We start from the raw sequence: 20,035 nt of genomic DNA, 5'->3' as shown, positions 1-20,035 counted from the left end.
TTTCTTACTCTGACTTTTGACCTTAAATGCGCATACATATATATATATTCTGCTTCAATTAACGACTTGTGTGTTATATTGGCTCCGGTCTGGTTTTCGAGTGCTCGCGCTGCCTTGGGGTGCAACACTAACTTATCTACTCACAGCTACAGCTGTTTTCGAACTGCTTAGGTGGACAGTAAGCTAGGCTATTAAATGGTCAGGTGCTCAATCTGATCTGGGCTTTGGTCTCATGACCTTTTGGTCAGCAGTGATCTATGGCTGCTGGATATTAACCAGCTGCGCCACATCCTGGCCCTTCTATTTAGCCTCCAGAAGTTTGAGAGGAGACATGAGAGCTATGTTTCAATATTGGAAAGGGTGTCATAAGGAAAAGGGAGCAGGCTTGTTTTCTGCTGCTCTGGGGACTAGGACTCAACAGAGTCATGGGTTCAAGATTCAACTTGAACATATGAAGAGCTTTTCAACAGTAGTACTCTCTGCATCAGAGCCCAGTGGAAGCTTCTTTCTTGGAGGTTTTTCCTGCATGGCAAGGAATTGGATGAGAACACCATTACACTGTTGGAGGTGCTTTGATTGTACTTTTCCTACATGGCAGGGGGTTGGACTACATAGCCTATGTGGTCTCTTCCAACAGTATTATTCTGTTTTTCCTTTATTCCGGGAAAAAGGGGCCGGGCTGTGGCGCAGGCTGGTGAGCAGCCTGCTGCAATAAATCACTCTGACCATGAAGTCATGAGTTCGAGGCCAGCCTGTGGCGGGGTGAGCACCTGTCAATTAAAAAATAAAAAATAGCCCCTGCTCGTTGCTGACCTAGCAACCTGAAAGAGAGTTGCATCTATCAAGTAGGAAATAAGGTACCACTTATAAAGTGGGGAGGCAAATTTAACTAGTTCACGACATTGGAATGAGGAAGTGCCATCACAGTGGATGATGAAGCAGCTGCTCCCCCCTGTGGCCAGAATCGAACATCCCCTCAGGAGAAGGTTAAATTGCCTCTGCGTCTGTCTCTGTCTCGGTTCCATGTGTATATGGGCATTGCCCTATATGTATATAATGTGATCTGCCCTGAGTCCCCTTTGGGGTGAGAAGGGCAGAATATAAATACTGTAAATAAAAATAAATAAAATTCCAAGTTGGAGAGAGTTCAGGGCTTTGGGATCCTCTTTTTACAGATCAGAGAAGGTCCATGATTCACTAAAAAGGAGGTGAATATATGTTATTGTCATGTTTTCATGCTTCCAATTGGCATCCAGTAAAACCTGGAAAACACCAAGTGCCAGGACATTATAGCAAAAAGTACACACAACATTAAAGGAGGGTCATTCTTTTTTTAAAAAAAAAATTCTTTGAAAAATGGATAAACAATTAAAAATGTATTGAAAGCTGAAAACTGGAGGAAAGAGAGAGAGAAAATAATTCCTAATTAATTCTGGTGCCCTGCTCAACCTCACTCTATTTGTAATCCTGCAGGGAACATCTTTATTGATCTAGGGGAGGCTGCCACGGACTTCTGATGCTTATCTCAGCATAAAAATAGGCTCTCGTGAGGAGCAGTGATTTAATTACATGACAATCACCGCTAACAATGCATGGTGTGTGTGTCTGTGTATGCATGTGTGTGTATGCATATATATATATAATTCAGAGTGAGATTGGCAGTGATAAATGCAAACCAAGGGTGTTGACTTTCAGTAAAGTCATTCATTGCCAGTAATGGTGAGAAGCTGAGACCACCCCCTCCTTTTTTCTTCCATTCATTCGTTGGGCTTCCCATCCCTTTGCAAGCCAGTTGGGATCTGCTCAAAGGGCTCTCCAAACATATTGGTGGGTGGGTTAAAAGAGGGGGCGAGCAAGCAAGTAGCACAGAGGATTGTGATCAAAGCAAGGTTTAAGGCATGTGACAGTTGAACTTGCCACAGCACGACACCTCGGAGGAGTGCGGGAGACCTTTCGCACATGTGCTTGTCAAGAAATAAACTGGGGGAGAAACAGTTCCTGAAATGTGGTTGATGCAAGAAGAATGCAGAGCATGTCAGCCACGGGAAAAACAACATCACTCAGAAAGGCAATGCTGGTTCAACTCTCTCAAATCTGAGCTTTCATATTGGTGAGAGAATTAGTCACATTTATTTATTTATTCACAGTACAGTATTTATATTCCGTACTTCTTTCTCACCCCGAAGGGGACTCAGGGCGGATCACAATGTACACATACATGGCAAACATTCGATGCCATTAGACATGCCGACAGAGAAGAAGACACAGAGGCTATTTAACTTTCTCCAGCTTCCAGGCTTCTTGAGGGTGTGCTCGATTCTGGCCACAGGGGGAGCTGCTGCTTCATCATCCACTGTGATACTGAGTCCTTTGATGGATTGCTTTCTCATTCTTTTCTGCACGCTGCTGGATGATTTCTATGGTGTTGTAAATTAGTTAATTTGGGAGCCCCGGTGGCGAAGTGTGTTAAAGCACTGAGCTGCTGAACTTGCAGACCGAAAGGTCCCAGGTTCAAATCCCGGGAGCGGAGTGAGCGCCCGCTGTTGCTCCAGCTTCTGCCAACCTAGCAGTTCGAAAACATGCCAATGTGAGTAGATCAATAGGTACCACTCCGGCGGGAAGGTAACGGTGCTCCATGCAGTCATGCCGGCCACATGACCTTGGAGGTGTCTACGGACAACGCCAGCTCTTCGGCTTAGAAATGGAAATGAGTACCAACCCCCAGAGTCGGACATGACTGGACTTAACATCAGGGGAAACCTTTACCTTTACCTTAAATTAGTTAAATTAGCTTCCCCGCGTAAGCGGTACCTAAATTTTCCTACTTGATAGATGCAACAATCTTTCAGGTTGCTTAGGTCAACAATGAGGTAGGCTATTTGTTTTCTTAATGGTCAGATGCTCACTCCAATGAGGGCTGGCTTCGAACTCATAATCTCTTGATCAGTAGTAATTTATTGCAGCGCCTGGCTACTAACCAGCTGTGCCACAGCCCAGCCCAGATTTCTAGATTTCCACCCAATCCCACAGAGCTAAAATTGTTCCATCAGCAAAAAAAGGAAAGAAGAAGGTAGACAAAATTTAGCTGGCTCTGTTTCACTGCCTCTCCTTCCATATTGCCATAGGCATGTGATGTCAGCACTGTGCATTTGGGGATATTTAACAGCAGACCATACCAGGGAATGTTATGTGCAGAATCATGGATTGTGTCAGCTGCACCAAGCTCTCTTCTTCTTTGCATGCACATGTTTCTCTCCCTGGGTTATCATGGGATGTGAAGAGCATCCCATGATACTTCTACCCCCACAAGATATGGAGGGCACTTTTTCCATGTTACATCCCCAATTCCCCATCACGAGTATTAGACCCAACACAGACTTTTTTCCCAACAGAAAGTGACCATGAAAGTATGTGTGTGTGTGTGTGTGTGTGTGTATGTATGTATGTATGTGTGTGTGTGTGTGTGTGTGTGTGTGTGTGTGTGTGTATATATATATATATATATATATATATATATATATATAAAAAGTGAATATGCTCTCTAATGTCCCATGGATCCTGAGATAGCCCCAATTTATGGTAATGAAAGCATGCAAAACATAGGGATGCTGTGCCAGATAAGGGATTGCCATGTATGTGTAATTCCGGACTCCTGCATCCATAAGCCACACTTGCACAGACACACAGTGAAAATGAATCACCATCTTTATTATGTCACCAAAATGTTTTATTTATAAAGTTGAAATCTCTTATAAACCATATCATTTCAAAAAGGCTTTGTATTAATATAATATAATGTATCTAATAAAAAGGTTGTTTGTTTTTTGTTTTTTTTAAAAGGTGACTCAATATAAATTTCTCATAAATCCTTCACAACATACATTTCACAAGACCCAGGGAATTTGAGTTCCAGGTTATTGACTAATGGAGGGTAAGCTGTTCTTGGAGTCTTTCTATACATTCAACACCATGTTCCAGCTTCAAATGTGACCTTTCTAAATGTAAGATGATCTCTTTCAGACCTTAGACCACCTTCAGATAGTTACACTATCCTGAGATGTTCTCACCCATATTCCAACAGTCTTCATAGGAAGACAAAAATGCCTTCTTATATTGGACCATCTAGCCCAGTGGTTCTCAACCTGTGGGTCCCCAGATGTTTTGGCCTTCAAATCCCAGAAATCCTAACATCTGGTAAACTGGGATTTCTGTGAGATGTAGGACAAAACACTTGGGGACCCACAGGTTGAGAACGACTGATCTAACCAATCTTTCTGGTTCGTGGATGCTCCCATTCAAAGTTTCTGTGTAAGTCATGGTATCCACTTCCATCTGTTCCAACAAGATCCACCTTGTTTGGCAAATGAATTGTTGTATCTTTCATATCCAAACATGAGTCCCTCAAGTGTTTTGACTGCAATTCATCCACAACCATCCTCCTCCTAAGCAGAATGGCTAGTGTTGAGGAATGATAGGAATTGTAGTTGGACATCAATAGGAGCTACTTCTCTAAACTATTATGTTTCATTAAAAGGGTAGCTCACAGATATTCAGAATGATTTCTATTTACAATTATGAATACAGGGTGGGCATGCCTTATTTGCAAAATTCAAAATAATCTACAGGGGCAACTGAGATAGTGGCATCTTTGCTTTCTGGTGGTTTAGTACACAAACTTTGTTTCATGCATATAATCATTTCAAATATTTTCTATAAAATTACATTCAGGTTATTTGCAAAAGATATACATGAAATATAAATGCCCTTCATCTTGAGATTCGGGCCCCTTCTCTGAGATATATCGTTAAGTATGTATGTGCAAATGCAAATATTCCAAAATCTGAAAAATCCAACATTCAGAATGCTTTTGGACCCAAACAAATTGGATAGGGGATACTACATCTGCATGGCAATCAACTTCCCAACTGAAATAGATCTATTTTTGCGTAATAAGGATAACCAAATAAGACACCAGCAATTGCAAGACAAACTATGTATCTCATCAGATGCAAGTCGTCCCCCATTTTAACACACATGTTGTTGTCAAAGTGCCACGGATGCAAAATGACTTCTGTGTGTGATACATTGCATTTTGTCCATGAAATGTAGTAGAATTTTAGAGAAACAGGCAGGAACAGGACACAGGGAGAAGTCATCTTCTGGTCTCCTGATGTGCTTGAAAATGAGAGAAAGTGCTTTAAAACATGTGAGATGGAATCTGTCAGATTCACCTATCATTTTGATTCAGTAGCATGAAGCTATGGGCGGTCTTATAGCGAGCACTGATGCTCTAATGCATCTATATGAGCCTGGACCGTTACAAAAATTAATTTCATAAGAAGAAATTGTTCAGTTGAAAGATATAACCACTGTGATGTGAGAATATGTGGATTTCTGGGTACCCAGTGGCTGTAGAGTTTGGAAATTCCTCCTTTAAAGTACTGCGAAGTTTTGGAGATCCATGATTTTGAAGATTTCCCTAATGTAAAAAAAAAAGAAGAAGAAGAATGCCAAATGGGCAGGGACTGCATTTGCCATGTGATGGTTCCAAATATGGGACACAATGGGGGAACATCTGGGGAACATACATGTCTGATGGGAATTCTAAAATGAAATTATCTGTTTTGAAATTGAATGCTATGATATGGTGTGCTAAGATTATTCCCTCTGCTTTCTACAGCACTAGATACTAGGTATGGGTATCCAAATGTTCTGGAGAGGAACTTCAATAATCCACATTGATTAGGACATCTAAAAGTGGAAAGATTCATCATATCTAGGCATAGCCACCATGTAAATCCATGTAAACAGTGCTTGGACATACCCAGAATTGCACAATTAAAATACACCAAAATAGCTACAGATTCCCCGCACGTGTCCCTTTAATGCATGCATCTCTATGCCTATAAGATTATATTAAAATATTTTTCCTATGTAGTGTGTGCACACCATTGCACTGAAAGGTTGGAATGCAGGAGAAAATGAACAGACTATTAAAATAGAAATTGGAAAGGCATACTGGATGAATATAATTTGTTGGGCCAATGGTAGTTTCAGTCCTTGTAGGTCTGTTATGTGGAACCTGGAGAAAATGCCTGTCGCCAGCAACAGACTGCTCTCAAAGCACATTAGTTCCAATGTCGTATTTAGCAGCTATTGGCAATTTTCAACAAATATGTCAGCAGCAATTGCAGGATTATTTTTTTCAAAAGAAGGAAAGAAATAAAATGTTTGAATGCTGAACAATTACTGATAATTGTGAGCAAACAAAAATGGCAAAAGCATCCATTGCTTGAAGTAGATGTGTATCAAAAGTTTGGCTAATTCAGGACTAGAAAATCATAGGCACACAGTCATTTGGGCAAGTGATAGACCGGTTTCGTATCCTGATGAATCTGTTGGTTTTTTTTCTCTTAAAGTTGAGAACATCTCATTCATTTTCTTGATCTGCCCACGAAGCAAAACATGACTTTTCTGCTATAACAAATGAAAGGAAGTCTCTTCTATGGCTTTCATTCCAACAGGCAAGTTGAAAACTATTCAGTATTCAATAGGGCTAATTCTCTTCTTAATAGGGGTAAATCAGTGTGCGCGTAAGTGGGAGGAACGCCATCTGAATACAAGGTGAGGCTTTGGGTTAATTTGGAACTGGGGAATTTTACATATGTCTTTACAGACAAAACATCCAGGATAAGAGGCAGTGAACACAGCATCGTGAACATAAGGATGTGTGTGTGTGTGTGTGCCGGAGAATGCCACATTCCAAACTCAGCATCCTACAAAGCGCTCCGTTTCTTCCTAATGGGATTGGAACCGCTGCATGGTTTCAATTCAGCATGTCGCACCTGTAAAAACAAACAGACGTCACATTTGCAACAAGGTAACCCAAGCTTTCTCCGCTACGTGTTAATGGTTCCCCGAGGACAAACTCAGGGAAAACCAAGAAGGGTTCAAAAGTAATGAATCATTTTCCAAACACGGTAACATGGGGGATTAATTGCAGGAAGGATTTGAGAAGTCATGCATCATTTCTTGAAAAGCAAAATATTAAAGCCAAGTTTTGTTTTTCCTAATGAGATGGGCTGGTCCGGGCATTAAGGGGATTTCCACCTGATTTTGGCATGTGGTGTAGAAGGTACCGTTCTATTTTCTTTCTTTCTTGTACAAAATTCTCACATGATTGCTTTGTGCAACGAAACCAACACAGTTCTGTGCAGAAAATGCCGTTTACGCATGGAGATATTTTCTGTGCAGAAAAAGCAGTTTTGTGCATAGAAAATTCTGTGTTCAATGTAAATCCTTATACAATTTTTTTGTGCAAAGCAAATCCTCTCATTGTGGTTTCTCGACCCTTGAAAACATGTTTTTTCCTGCCATTTTTGAATGTTTGCATCCAGCACATGTTCAAACCTTTGAAACTCCATCTTCCACAAAGTTTTTAGCCTCCCACAAAATGAATATTCATTTAGAACATTATTTGACTATTCCAGTTCCATTACCCTTAAGAAGAATATATACCAGGCCTAGGTTTGAACAACTCGGTATTATGATGCAAACTGGCCGCTACTGTAACATCCCAAGAAATGAGAGATTTTGTGGAACAAATAGTGGAAGATATCGAACATTTTTTGATTGCCCAGCATATGCTGAACTTCGACACAGATATTTACATCAATTACTATCTAGTTTTAGGTCCCCCAACAGAAATGATCTTCTGACAGTCCTCTTGCAAGGACAAGAAAGATCCACCATAATCAGAGTAAGCCTTTTTATCCTGAAAGCTATCAAGAAAAGAGCACATTTCCTGAAAGAAGAATCAGGAAAATAAGATTTTAACGGCAAACAGAAGGTCAGCTGCCTGTCCTCCCATCCTTTTTGCCTTGTTTTTATTTATATTGCACTTTGAAATGGTCATATGACTGGTCAAACAAATAAATTATTATTATTTTAATAAAAGTGAAACTCCATCTTGCAAAAATTGAGGATCCTATCACAAAAAAAAAATTACAAATACTTCCATATGCAACACCAACAGGGTTCAAGAAATCGTATTGGTGAACAGTTTATTCTGAAAAAGGAATACATATTCTTGGGTAACTGCATTGACCATTAAATGAATCTCGCATTACGTATGGGTATAGCTGTATCAGTTACCAATAATACATGTACCTCCCACACACACGCACACACACACACACACAGGTCTTATGAAAATTTAGGCTCTGTATATTGGAAAAGTAAAAGAACACAAGCTTTATGAGTTGTTTCCCATTTCCTAAGAATTAAACATTATTCAGCTGTATTGAACTCTGTTGTTTGGATATATTGAACTTCATTTCTCTCTTTATCTAGGTTAGTGCAAAATCCTTTCTTCAAATTACATGTACCGTCACAGAATTCGCCATACTATCCCTCCCACCCTTAACATCAACTTCTTTTAAGGTCACTGAGGATAAGAGAAAGCATTTCAGGCAAATTCCAGAAATACAAACTTTCTATATAACCTGAACAGAAAAGCAGCTTATCTTCAAATATAAATATTAATCTAGGCTGCCACTGCAAATCCTGTGTCCTCTAAAAGAAAAAGCCAAGGCAGAAAGTGAGAGCAGACTTCAACTGAATGAATTGATAGTCTAGGGAAACTAATCAAATTAGGGTTCGATTCAGATAGCATTCCTTTGGCCTTTCATAACAAGTGTCCTGGGAAATGAAATATTTCCAGTTAAAAGCTATTCACCCAAAGTGATGATGATGACGACGATGACGATGATGATAATGTACTCTACAAAATTGTACTCTACAAAAATTGGAAGCAACATCTATCATTTATAACTCATGCTTCAGGGCTAAGCCAATGATTTCAACAGGCTCTTTGCACCAATTCTGTGTTTCATGAAGCAGGCTGTTTTTGCCTATTGCAGGGATAAAGAAAGAAGTTTTCCTGGTCCACCACCCCTTAATCCAATTAAAAGCCCCACTCCAAGGGCTCATAGCATAACCTCCATAGTGTCATCATTGAATCCTGCAGTACATGAGACCAAGTAATATAAGAGAGTGGTCCAAATTGCAACAGTGATGAATGGGTCACCCAAAGCTTGAAGTTTCCTTTTGCCCGAACTTCCTGAGAAAAGCAAAGTTCTCTCCTCTTCCTTCTAGTGACTTAATAGACTATAAACCATGCTTTCAACTCATTTTGTTGGAATGGAAGCAAGATGAGACACATGAACATTGGAGAAAGAGAGCAAAAGAGGATGAATCAGGGCAGTTGGAGGCTATTGCCTCACTTCTGGCCCCAGAATTAAATTGTGTTGGGGGGACCAATATAATAATAATAAAAAAACTTTATTTATACCCCGCCACCATCTCCCCAACGGGGACTCGGGGCGGCTTACATGGGGCCATGCCCAAAACAATACAATGTAAACAGCATATAAAAGAACAGCACATCACAATACAATAAGCAATACAATAAATAATAATATCCATTACAAAATAAAACAAGGAGACAATGAAAACAAGGGCAGACCACATGAACATTAAGTTAAAACTCGGGGTGAGAAAGACATAAAAATAAAAACCACAGCAAACAGCGACCAAGAGATTGCTAGATTTCTAGAGAGGCATTCTCCTGAGGAATTTGGTAGGTCTCCCAATGTTAGAAGCCCCAGTGGCGAAGTGTGTTAAAGCACTGAGCTGCTGAACTTGCAGACCGAAAGGTCCCAAGTTCAAAACCCGGAAGCGGTGTGAGCGCCCGCTGTTGCTCCAGCTTCTGCCAACCTAGCAGTTTGAAAACATGCAAATGTGAGTAGATCAATAGGTACCGCTCCAGCGGCAAGTCATGCCGCCTACATGACCTTAGAGGTGTCTACGGACAACGCCGGCTCTTCGGCTTAGAAATGGAGATGAGCACCAACCCCCAGAGTCAGACATGACTGGACTTAACGTCAGGGGAAACCTTTACCTTTACCCAATGTAACTCTACATAACTTTTGAGTGAAGTATGCCACAAAATCTTCCGAAGGACCTGGTATGTTTTTAGAGAGACAATTTTTCCTCTGGTTAAGTGAAACCATGGATATGGATTCCCCTCTCACGTTCTTCTCATGCTGACAGAGACATGCAGGCATACATATATATTTCCACACCTTCCAGTTTTATGTCTGTTTAGTAAGAAGTGCAATCCACTAAGATTTATATTCAAGTAGATAGCCTTTTGATGTAACCCCGGTGGCGAAGTGTGTTAAAGCGCTGAGCTGCTGAACTTGCAGACCGAAAGGTCCCAAGTTCAAATCCCGGGAGCGGAGTGAGCGCCCGCTGTTGCTCCAGCTTCTGCCAACCTAGCAGTTCGAAAACATGCAAATGTGAGTAGATCAATAGGTACCGCTCCGGCGGGAAGGTAACGGCGCTCCATGCAGTCATGCTGGCCACATGACCTTGGAGGTGTCTACAGACAACGCCAGCTCTTTGGCTTGGTATGTTTTTAGAGAGACAATTTTTCCTCTGGTTAAGTGAAACCATGGATATGGATTCCCCTCTCACATTCTTATCAGGCTGGCAGAGACATGCAGGCACACAAATATATTTCCACACCTTCCAGTTTCATGTCTGTTTAGTAAGAAATGCAGTCCACTAAGATTTATATTCAAGTATATCCCTTTGACCAGGCATGGGCAAACCCAGGCCCATGGGCTTTTGGGTTCTTCCCTCTGGCTGTCAGCCTTGGTCTTTCTCCCAGCAGCCCACCACATTCCCAGGCTGAGAGCAGGGTTGAGGTAGAGACATGCTGCTGCCAAGCTCTCTCTGGACCACCTCCCAGGCTCAGAAGAGAACTAGAAGAGGAACACACCACAGGTGAGAGTGCTCGGCAGAAGTGTGTGTCTCTTCCTTCGCTGAGCCTGGGGACAAGGCGGGCAACCACATCCCCAGGCTGAGAGGAGGACCCTCCCTCCAGGTGCAAACTGCCCCTCACACCAATTGCATGTAATTGCATGTAATATTACATGTAATATTACTAATAATATTGCAATATTGTGTTATAGTACAATATAGTAATATATAATGCTTATATTCTGCTATGCTAATAATATAATATATTGTATGTATATATAACTTGTAAGCTGCCCTGAGTCCCCTTCGAGGTGAGAAGGGCAGGATATAAATGTTGCTAATAATAATAATAATAATAATAATTATTATTATTATTATTATTATTATTATTATTATTATTATTATCGATTTTTGAAGCCAAAAATCAGAAACTCTTCAAAGCACAGCAGACAAAAAACCAATACAAGAAAGCCACACTACAAACTAGAGCTGACAGCTGGCACAACAAAACATTGCATGGAAAGTTCTTTGACAAAATTGAAGGAAAAGCTGATAAGAAGACCTGGCTCTGGCTCACGAATGGGACCCTGAAGAAAGAGACAGAAGGCCTGATCCTTGCAGCCCAGGAGCAAGCCATCAGAACAAAGGCAATTAAGGCCAAGATCGAAAAATCAGCTGATAACCCAAAATGCAGACTGTGCAAGGAAACTGCCAAAACCATTGATCATATCCTCAGCTGCTGTAAGAAAATTGCACAGACAGACTACAAACAGAGGCACAACTATGTGGCCCAAATGATTCATTGGAACTTATGCCTCAAGTACCACCTCCCAGCAGGGAAGAACTGGTGGGATCACAAACCTGCAAAAGTATTGGAAAACGAGCACGCAAAGATACTGTGTGACTTCCGAATCCAGACTGACAAAGTTCTGGAACACAACACACCAGACATCACAGTTGTGGAAAAGAAAAAGGTTTGGATCATTGATGTTGCCATCCCAGGTCACAGTCGCATTGACGAAAAACAACAGGAAAAACTCAGCCGCTATCAGGACCTCAAGATTGAACTTCAAAGACTCTGGCAGAAACCAGTGCAGGTGGTCCCGGTGGTGATGGGCACACTGGGTGCCGTGCCAAAAGATCTCAGCCGGCATTTGGAAACAATAGGCATTGACAAAATCACGATCTGCCAACAGCAATAGGCCACCCTGCTTGGATCTGTGCGCATCATCCGAAAATACATCACACAGTCCTAGACACTTGGGAAGTGTTCAACTTGTGATTTTGTGAAACGAAATCCAGCATATCTATCTTGTTTGCTCTGTCATACAATAAAATAATAATAATAATAATAATAATAATAATAATAATAATAATAATAATAATAATTGCGCCCCGTGACCCCCATGCCAAGTGCCCCCCACCTGTGCCAACTGCCCGTGGTCTTTCCTTGCCCCTCTCAGTTCAACCCAGCCCACCTGTCCCACCCTGGCCCCCCATGTGGCCTCCACCCAATAAGGCAAGCCAATGCCTGCTTTAGATTCTAGACTTGCACTGGTATTGGTCCCAATGGTGATGGGGCAGCTCTAAAGTAACACAGAGAGTAACATGCAAACCTTAAAGCAAATGTGGACGAAGAAAGCCTTCTACAGTTTCCACAGTCAATGGACCTTCAAGGCTTTTGAAAAGAGAGGTCTTTGGGAGGGGGGTGCAGTTCTGTTCTGCAAATATGTTCAACCCCCTCCCGATTTCCCTGCATCTGTCCATCTCCTTCCCTGTTTTTGTTATGGTTTCTTCAGATGCATTCTTCCCTCTGCCGGTCAAAAAATACCCCTGCATTGTGTTCATCTGGCATCACACCTGGTGGCTCTTTGGACCCAGGCCTAGTATCTCAGTGGGAGGCCACCATTCATTACCTACCCTTTGAACATCTGACGGCACCCTGGAGAGGAAATCGAGGAGCTCATTATTGTCAATGGCATAGGGATTCCGGAGCTTTTTCGTAAATTTATTTATGCCTGGGAAAGAAAGACCCACAAAAAAAATCACCACACAATGCAATGCAATTACTACAAGGTTTTAAAGAAGAGAGAAGAAGAGAAGCAGAAAAAATAAAGAAAGAAAACCCATTGCAGTCACTGACATACACACAGCCCAGCACATAAATGCCTTGCTTGCTCAGGCAGGAAGGTGGGTGGTGTTCGCAGCAATGGGTTTTACAAGAAAAAATTAGTGTGAAAACACAGATGAGGCGGACACATGTTGGTGTCATGTGGAATCATTCACAAATAGCTCTCTTTGAAAGAAGCAGTGGGCGGTTTATTACAAAGCAACACGGTTTGCCTCCACAGTGGAAGCCCCCCTCCTTTGCTTTTAAGTGGTAAGACGAGCAGGAATGGGTTTTGCGGGGAAGGGAAGGGTGGCTCGGAGGCTGACATTGTGGCCTTGGGAATACATATCCAGAGCCACACTATGTACCCAACACGTTGCTTTCCGAGGATCTTCTAAATGTGCAAAGAGACGTCATTTCCAAAGACGGGCTCTTTTCAAAGAATATGAAACACATGTGTTTGGTGTCCAGGTATTTGTGCTTTAGCAAAAAGGCTAAAATTGAGAGCAAGATCTCACCCTCAAGGAATGGCACAGGTTGACAAAAGTACTGGAAGATAGAACATCTCTCCAAAGGGATTTGGAAGTAACTTGAGTCCAATAAATCGAGTTCTCCTCTGAGTAGTTGGCAGTATGGCCAAGTTCCAGAAGTATTCTCTCTTCGATTTCTGGATCTGGATTCTTCTGGATTACTGGATTCTTCTTAGGAGAGAATACTTCTGGAACATTCACAAGCACGGCTGGTGGGAACGAGGGACAGGGCCTTCTCGGTGGTGGCTCCCTGGCTGTGGAATACCCTCCCCAGAGAAATCAGACAAGTTCCAACTCTTTTGGGCTTTAGAAGAGCCCTAAAAACATGGCTATGTGCCCAGGATTTTAACGAATAAACAATAAAGATGACACAGACTGACCTATGGATAAGGCACAAGGTTTTCGGATGAATGGATCTGAGCATATATATTTTTAAAATTTATATACTGTCATTTTATATTGTACTAGCTGTGCTCGGCCATGCGTTGCTGTGGTGCAGTATGGTGGTATGGGAAATAAAGTCTTGAGGAATTGGTGGTAGTTAAGGTAAAGGGTCAAGGTTTTCCCCTGACATTAAGTCCATTATAAATGGGTTATATAGCTGTGTGGAAGGGCCTTGAGTCTACACTGCCATATAATCCAGTTAAAATCAGATAATCTGTATTTTATAGGCAGTGTAGAAGAGGCCTAAGTGAGGCCTAACTCTGCCTGTCCTCTGGGCTGAGTGGGTTGCTAGGAGACCAAGGGGGCAGAGCTTAGCTTTCTAACTGGCAGCAACTGGATAAAAACAATTATTCCTCTCCCTCTAATTAGGACTTTATTTTTCTTTTCTTTTTGTTGTATGAACGTAGAGGCATGGATGAGGGGTTGTGCTGCCAAGTTTAGTGTTTCTGGGATGTGTAGTTTTGTTGTTTTGTCCTAGGCCGAAATTTCATTACTCTTTTATATACAGTAGAGTCTCACTTATCCAACACTCACTTATCCAACGTTCTGGATTATCCAATGCATTTTTGTTGCCAGTGTTTTCAATGCATTGTGATATTTTGGTGTTAAATTCGTAAATACAGTAATTACTACATAGCATTAATGTGTAATGAACTACTTTTTCTGTCAAATTTGTTGTATAACATGATGTTTTGGTGCTTAATTTATAAAATCATAACCTATTTTGATGTTTAATAGGCTTTTTCTTAATCTCTCCTTATTATCCAATATATTCGCTTATCCAACGTTTTGCCGGCCCGTTTCTGTTGGATAAGTGAGACTCTACTGTATATAGATTTAATTGTTTATTAACTGATTTTATGTACTGTTGATTGATTTTGTATAGGCATCTAATTGTGCCAGTGTTGTGAGCTGCCCTGAGTCCCTTCGGGTGAGAAGGGCAGGATATAATTATCGGAAATAAATAAATAAATAAATAAATAACATGGCCATACTGCCTAGAAAACACACAACTAACCTGTGATCCCGGCCATGAAAGCCTTCGACAACACATTGAATTCTCTTTCTATGAGTCATTGATTCTTGTATTGTAAGCTACCTTGAGCCACATAGGAGAATTTGGTGATAAATAAACAAAATAGAAAAAAAACCAGAAAAAAAGATAAATCTGGGTTACTGTGAGTTTTCTGGGCTGCATGGCCATGGTCCAGAAGCATTTTCTCCTAATGTTTCACCTGTATTTATGGCAGGCATCCTCAGAGGTTGTGAGGTATGTTGAAAACTAGGCAAGTGGGGTTTATGTATCTGCGAATGTCCAGGGTGGCCTGCCACAGATGTGGGTGAAACATCAGGAAAGAATGCTTCTGGAATATGGCAATACAGTCCGGAAAACTCATAGCAACCCAGTGATTCCGGCCATGAAAACCTTCAACAACACAAAAGATAAATCATAGCTGAAAAGAAACAATTGCACCCTGGACTGACTTACCCCAGATTAAAACGATGTACCTTAGCGGTATGTAATACAGGGCGATCATTGCTACCGCAAGGACTAAACAAGCCAAGGCAGAGAGGAACGGAACTGTCCAGTTGAATGTGCTGTGAATCCATGTGGAGAAGACAACAAGAGAGGACATTTAAGTATCCATAGAACTCACCAATACATTTCATCAGGGTCCCTGTTTGTAAAATAATTTTTAATCATGTTCTTGAAGATATAAGCTGAGCTTTGCCAATAGCATTCACATCAATGAGATGGTGAACCTATTCTGGATTTCAAACTGAAGAGCTAGACCTTTTTACCACACTGTTACTATTTAATTGATTTTTAATTTTTCCATTGCACGTCTTAAACTTGCCTAGTGTGGGATTGTTAGCCACCTTGAGTCCCCACAGGGAGAAATGCAGGATATAGATAAAGTTAATAATTATAATAATAGACCTTGTTTTCAGAATAAGTCCATTGTATAGCTCCCAAGTTCCAACTGCAACTACCAACTTCTTTCTTTGCTTTCCTTTCGTATATTAAAAATATATCATTGGTTCAAAAGTTTTTTTTAAAAGTGCAGGCTAAACCCATGTTTACACCATTGAATCAAGACACCAACCATGCATCCAAATGTGCACACAATGTGCATGCACATATATAGGCAATGTTACAATATTCATCCAGGCATGATGGCAGTATGTATTCAGGCATGATGCAATACTATACCTTGAATTAAATATGGACATTCTGCTATTGGGTAAATATGTCCAAATGTTATCACAAGAAAACGTATAAATGTCACTGACAGGATTCCAGCCTCTGCTTTTAGTCATGAAGATTGGAGGAGGAGTAGACCATGATGGCTACCCAGATGTTGTGGACCATCATGCCAAAGGATTGTAAGAGCAGTCTAAAGACATCTGAAGAAGCACATTGACCCACTCCTTATGTAGATGATGCCAAGAGAGGGACATAACTGAGGTCTATCATCTAGAGAAGCAGCATGGTGAAGCGTTTTGATTGTTGGAATGGGATGCTGGGAGACCAAGACCTGAATCTGACAGGATTCCAGCCTCTGCTTATAGTCATGAAGATTGGAGGAGTAGTAGACAATGATGGCTATCTAAATGTTGTGGACCATCATGCCAAGGGATTGTAAGAGCAGCCTAAAGATATCTGTAGAAGCACACTGACCCACTCCTTATGTAGATGTTGCCAAGGGAGGGACATAACTGAGATCTATTATCTAGAGAAGCAGCATGGAGAAGTATTTTGAGTGTTGGAATGGGATGCTGGGAGACCAAGACCTGAATCCGACAGGATTCCAGTGTGTGTTTATAGTCATGAAGAGAAGAGGAGGAGTAGACCATGATGGCTATCCAGATGCTGTGGATCATCATGCCAAGGGATTGTAAGAGCAGTCTAAAGACTTCTGCAGAAGCTACATTGATCATTATGTAGATGATGGCAAGAGAGGGACATAACTGAGGTCTATCATCTAGAGAAGCAGCATGGTGAAACGTTTTGAGTGTCGGAATGAGATGCTGGAAGATCAAGACCTGAAACCGCACTCAGCCATGGAAATCCATATGGTGTCTTTGACCAGTTTACACTCCGTCTTACAGGAGGGCAATACTATCCCTCACCCGCTCACAAATCTTCCCAAACACACCCCATGATAGGTTCGTCTAAAGGTTACCATAGCTTGGAAACAGTTTAAAAGAACATAACCAGCAGTGATAATGAGTTCTGGATCCCTTTGAATGTTGTGGACCCTAATGTTCACAAAACTCGGCCAACAAGGTTAACATTCAAGAGCCTGGAGAGGGCCACACTTCCTCCCCTTGCCTATAAAAATGCTTTCTCCTACTACTAAATAAAGACAATAGATTAGCTGTGTGAACTAGACACAACCCTTTGTGGCCTAATCTAACCTTCTACCTGTTGAGGGCATTGGCTGTCACCATAAGTTCACCAGGCATGTCTTCTGGTTGTCCTTTAAGCCAGATGATGGTGCAAAAAGAATATCAGGTCGGGTTATGAGGAACACTTTGTCTCGACCTACAAGGTTCCGGAGCTGAAGGGGAATGTCCCAATTTCAATGAAGACCTTACAAAGTTTAAACTAAAGAAACAGATGGGCCCTGGCCCAGAAATACATGGAAAGTATTTTTAAATCCATCAACCCCAACTGACATCAGCTATGAAAAAGTCTCTTTGATACTACGGGTTACACAGATGGAAGAGTTTATGTAAACCCTTGGGACACTTGTTAAAACCACGCCGAGGGACTCCCAGCCCACCCTGGTCCACAGCAACATTGCTATTGAGTTACAATGAGATTCCTGGCAGATTAGACAGGACAACCATATTAATGCCCCTATTGCGTTCTTAGGGATCATTGTCATCCAAATGAATACGAAACAAATTAAGAGCCTCCCAGCATTTCCATCCAGCTGCACACAGAACAGTGCTCCGTTCACAAAGTGGAAGGCTTTGCTGGGCCATTTCCTACACAGCTGGGACAGATGTTGCAGAATCACAACACATGGATTTGTTGTATTTTTAGACCCCCACATGGCAATTCTTTGAAAGAGCGGAACTGTTGACAAGACTCTATGTGTATGTGTATGTGGGGGAGTGTGCATGGACAGATGTTTGCAAAAGGAGGGTCACACAGCTCCACTAGTGTAAGAAAGAAAGAAGATGATTATTTTCTCGCTTCTTTCTCTGCCAGAGAATGGATGAGGAAACTACCTGAAATTTCACCGATGCATCCAAACAGGTCTGGATTTGAAACTGGATGAAATGCATGACCAATTTTCAAGGATCATAACTATCCAAACTGCTATGTAGTTGCTTCTGTAGAGCAGCCATCAATCAGAAATATGCTCATAGTTATTTTTGAGTTGGATTAATATGGTTCTAATGCTGGAATTTGATGTGAGATTTGCACCTTCATAAGTGAACTTATGAAGCAGATTAAACTGCTGAGCTGCTGAACTTGTTGACCAAAAGGTTGGTAGTTCAAATCTGGGAAGCGGGGTGAGCTCCTGCTGTTAGCCCCAGCTTCTGCTAACATAGCAGTTTGAAAACAAACAAATGTGAGTAAATCAATAGGTACCACAATAGGTACCACAATAGGTGGGAAGGTAACGCCGTTCCATGCAGTCATGCCAGCCACATGACCTTGGAGGCGTCTATGGAAAATGCCGACTCTTTGGTTTAGAAATTGAGATGAGTACCAACCCACAACTAGATTTAATGTCAGGGGAAAACCTTTAACTTTACTTTTAAGTGAACTTATTTGTACTGGAAATATATTGGAACAGTTCTGCAATGTCTACATTCACCTAGCATCTGCTGTGATATTACGACGCATGGATTTCCATTGCACAATAGTGCAATGACTGATCCATCATGACCCAATGCACAATGATGTACAAAATGTGTGCACTATGTACAAAAATGTTTGCATTAGAGAAATTGTGCAAAAATATGCAAAAATCCTGGGAAATACATATGAAAAAAAACCATACAAAATTCAGCAAGGGACCAAAACCCAAAACAACCAAGCTGAATTGAAAGTACAAAATTAATTTGTATTTGTTTAACTCAGCAAGGAGATAATGAAAGGAAAGGGTGGGATTATTCCCTTCCCAGTAGGATTAGGCAAAAGCAAACTTCTATAGTTCAATCAACCCAGGAAAACTTTTACTTACTTTTTTATCCTCTCCGCAAAAGATGCAATTTCCTCCAAAATAGTTTGAACGGTTATAACGATGTCCTGAACCATGTGGATTCTTTCTATTAAGCCCTTTTTTTCGGATTCCTAGAAAAAGCAAGAAAAAAGGAGTGGGAACCGGGAAAGAAAAACAAGAAACTTTGAGACTTTCTAAAATCATTGCAGACAATGAAAGTTGTAGAAGTGATTATTTCGTAATAGCATTCTCACGGGAAAGATTATTTTGCTGCAGTCTGAAATCTTGTGAATTTTCAGCATTTTAAAAAGAATCTTTATATTTATTTATGGTGTTTATTTATATCTATTGATGATTCTGTTTCAATTAATTAGTTTTTCCTCAGTTTATGATTCAAGGTGGCTCACATTCATTCAAAACCACAGTATAACTTGTGTATGTGTGTGTGTGTATGTGTATGTGTATGTGTGTGGGTGTGTATATATTATAAAACCCCTAACAATACAATAGTTGAAACACAATTTATTTCTTTAAAAATAGTTTAAAAGTGACATTTAAAATAAAAAGTTCTCCACATTAAAAGTTCTATCTATCCAAAATGTGAATCAGTAAATACATATGTAAATGGAAGAAAAAAACCCCCAATTCCCCTGATGATGGAAAGACAGAAAAACTTCCATGGAAGGGAGTTACACACCTTGAAAAGTTTTTATGCATTTTGGTTTCTTTGTTTTACTTTTGGGACTTTTAAATAAATATTGAGACGTTTGTTTTGGAACAAAACTGATCGCTCCTCCCTGGTTTTTAACTCTTAAATTACATAACAAGATGCATTTGCTTCCAGTGAACAGGAAAAATTGCAAATATTTTTCATGCCCCTATGTTCTCTCCATTTGTTTTCAGCAGATACACATTTGGAAAAGTGTTCCTGCCTC

At 40.9% G+C, this 20,035-nt stretch overlaps 1 protein-coding gene across 2 annotated transcripts in view; it reads right to left on the bottom strand.

Annotated features, from left to right (window-relative positions):
- Positions 1-6,637: 6,637 nt before the first annotated feature.
- mctp2 (multiple C2 and transmembrane domain containing 2) overlaps positions 6,638-20,035 on the bottom strand; it is a 118,708-nt gene continuing 105,310 nt past the window's right edge. For both annotated transcript variants that reach the window (XM_008118852.3, XM_062962984.1), the window contains 4 exons: positions 19,122-19,231; positions 15,401-15,510; positions 12,748-12,845; positions 6,638-6,845 (listed from right to left, as the gene is read on the bottom strand). In XM_008118852.3, coding sequence (XP_008117059.2) covers positions 6,777-6,845; positions 12,748-12,845; positions 15,401-15,510; positions 19,122-19,231 — 387 coding nt within the window. In that variant the 3' untranslated portion in view covers positions 6,638-6,776. The remainder of the gene's footprint in view (positions 6,846-12,747; positions 12,846-15,400; positions 15,511-19,121; positions 19,232-20,035) is intronic.

This window comes from Anolis carolinensis, unplaced genomic scaffold (genome assembly GCF_035594765.1).
Source record: "Anolis carolinensis isolate JA03-04 unplaced genomic scaffold, rAnoCar3.1.pri scaffold_11, whole genome shotgun sequence".
NCBI classification, from domain to species: Eukaryota; Metazoa; Chordata; class Lepidosauria; order Squamata; family Dactyloidae; genus Anolis; species Anolis carolinensis.
Note: the sequence above shows the minus strand (reverse complement) of the source record. Positions and strands in the feature narration are given on the sequence as shown.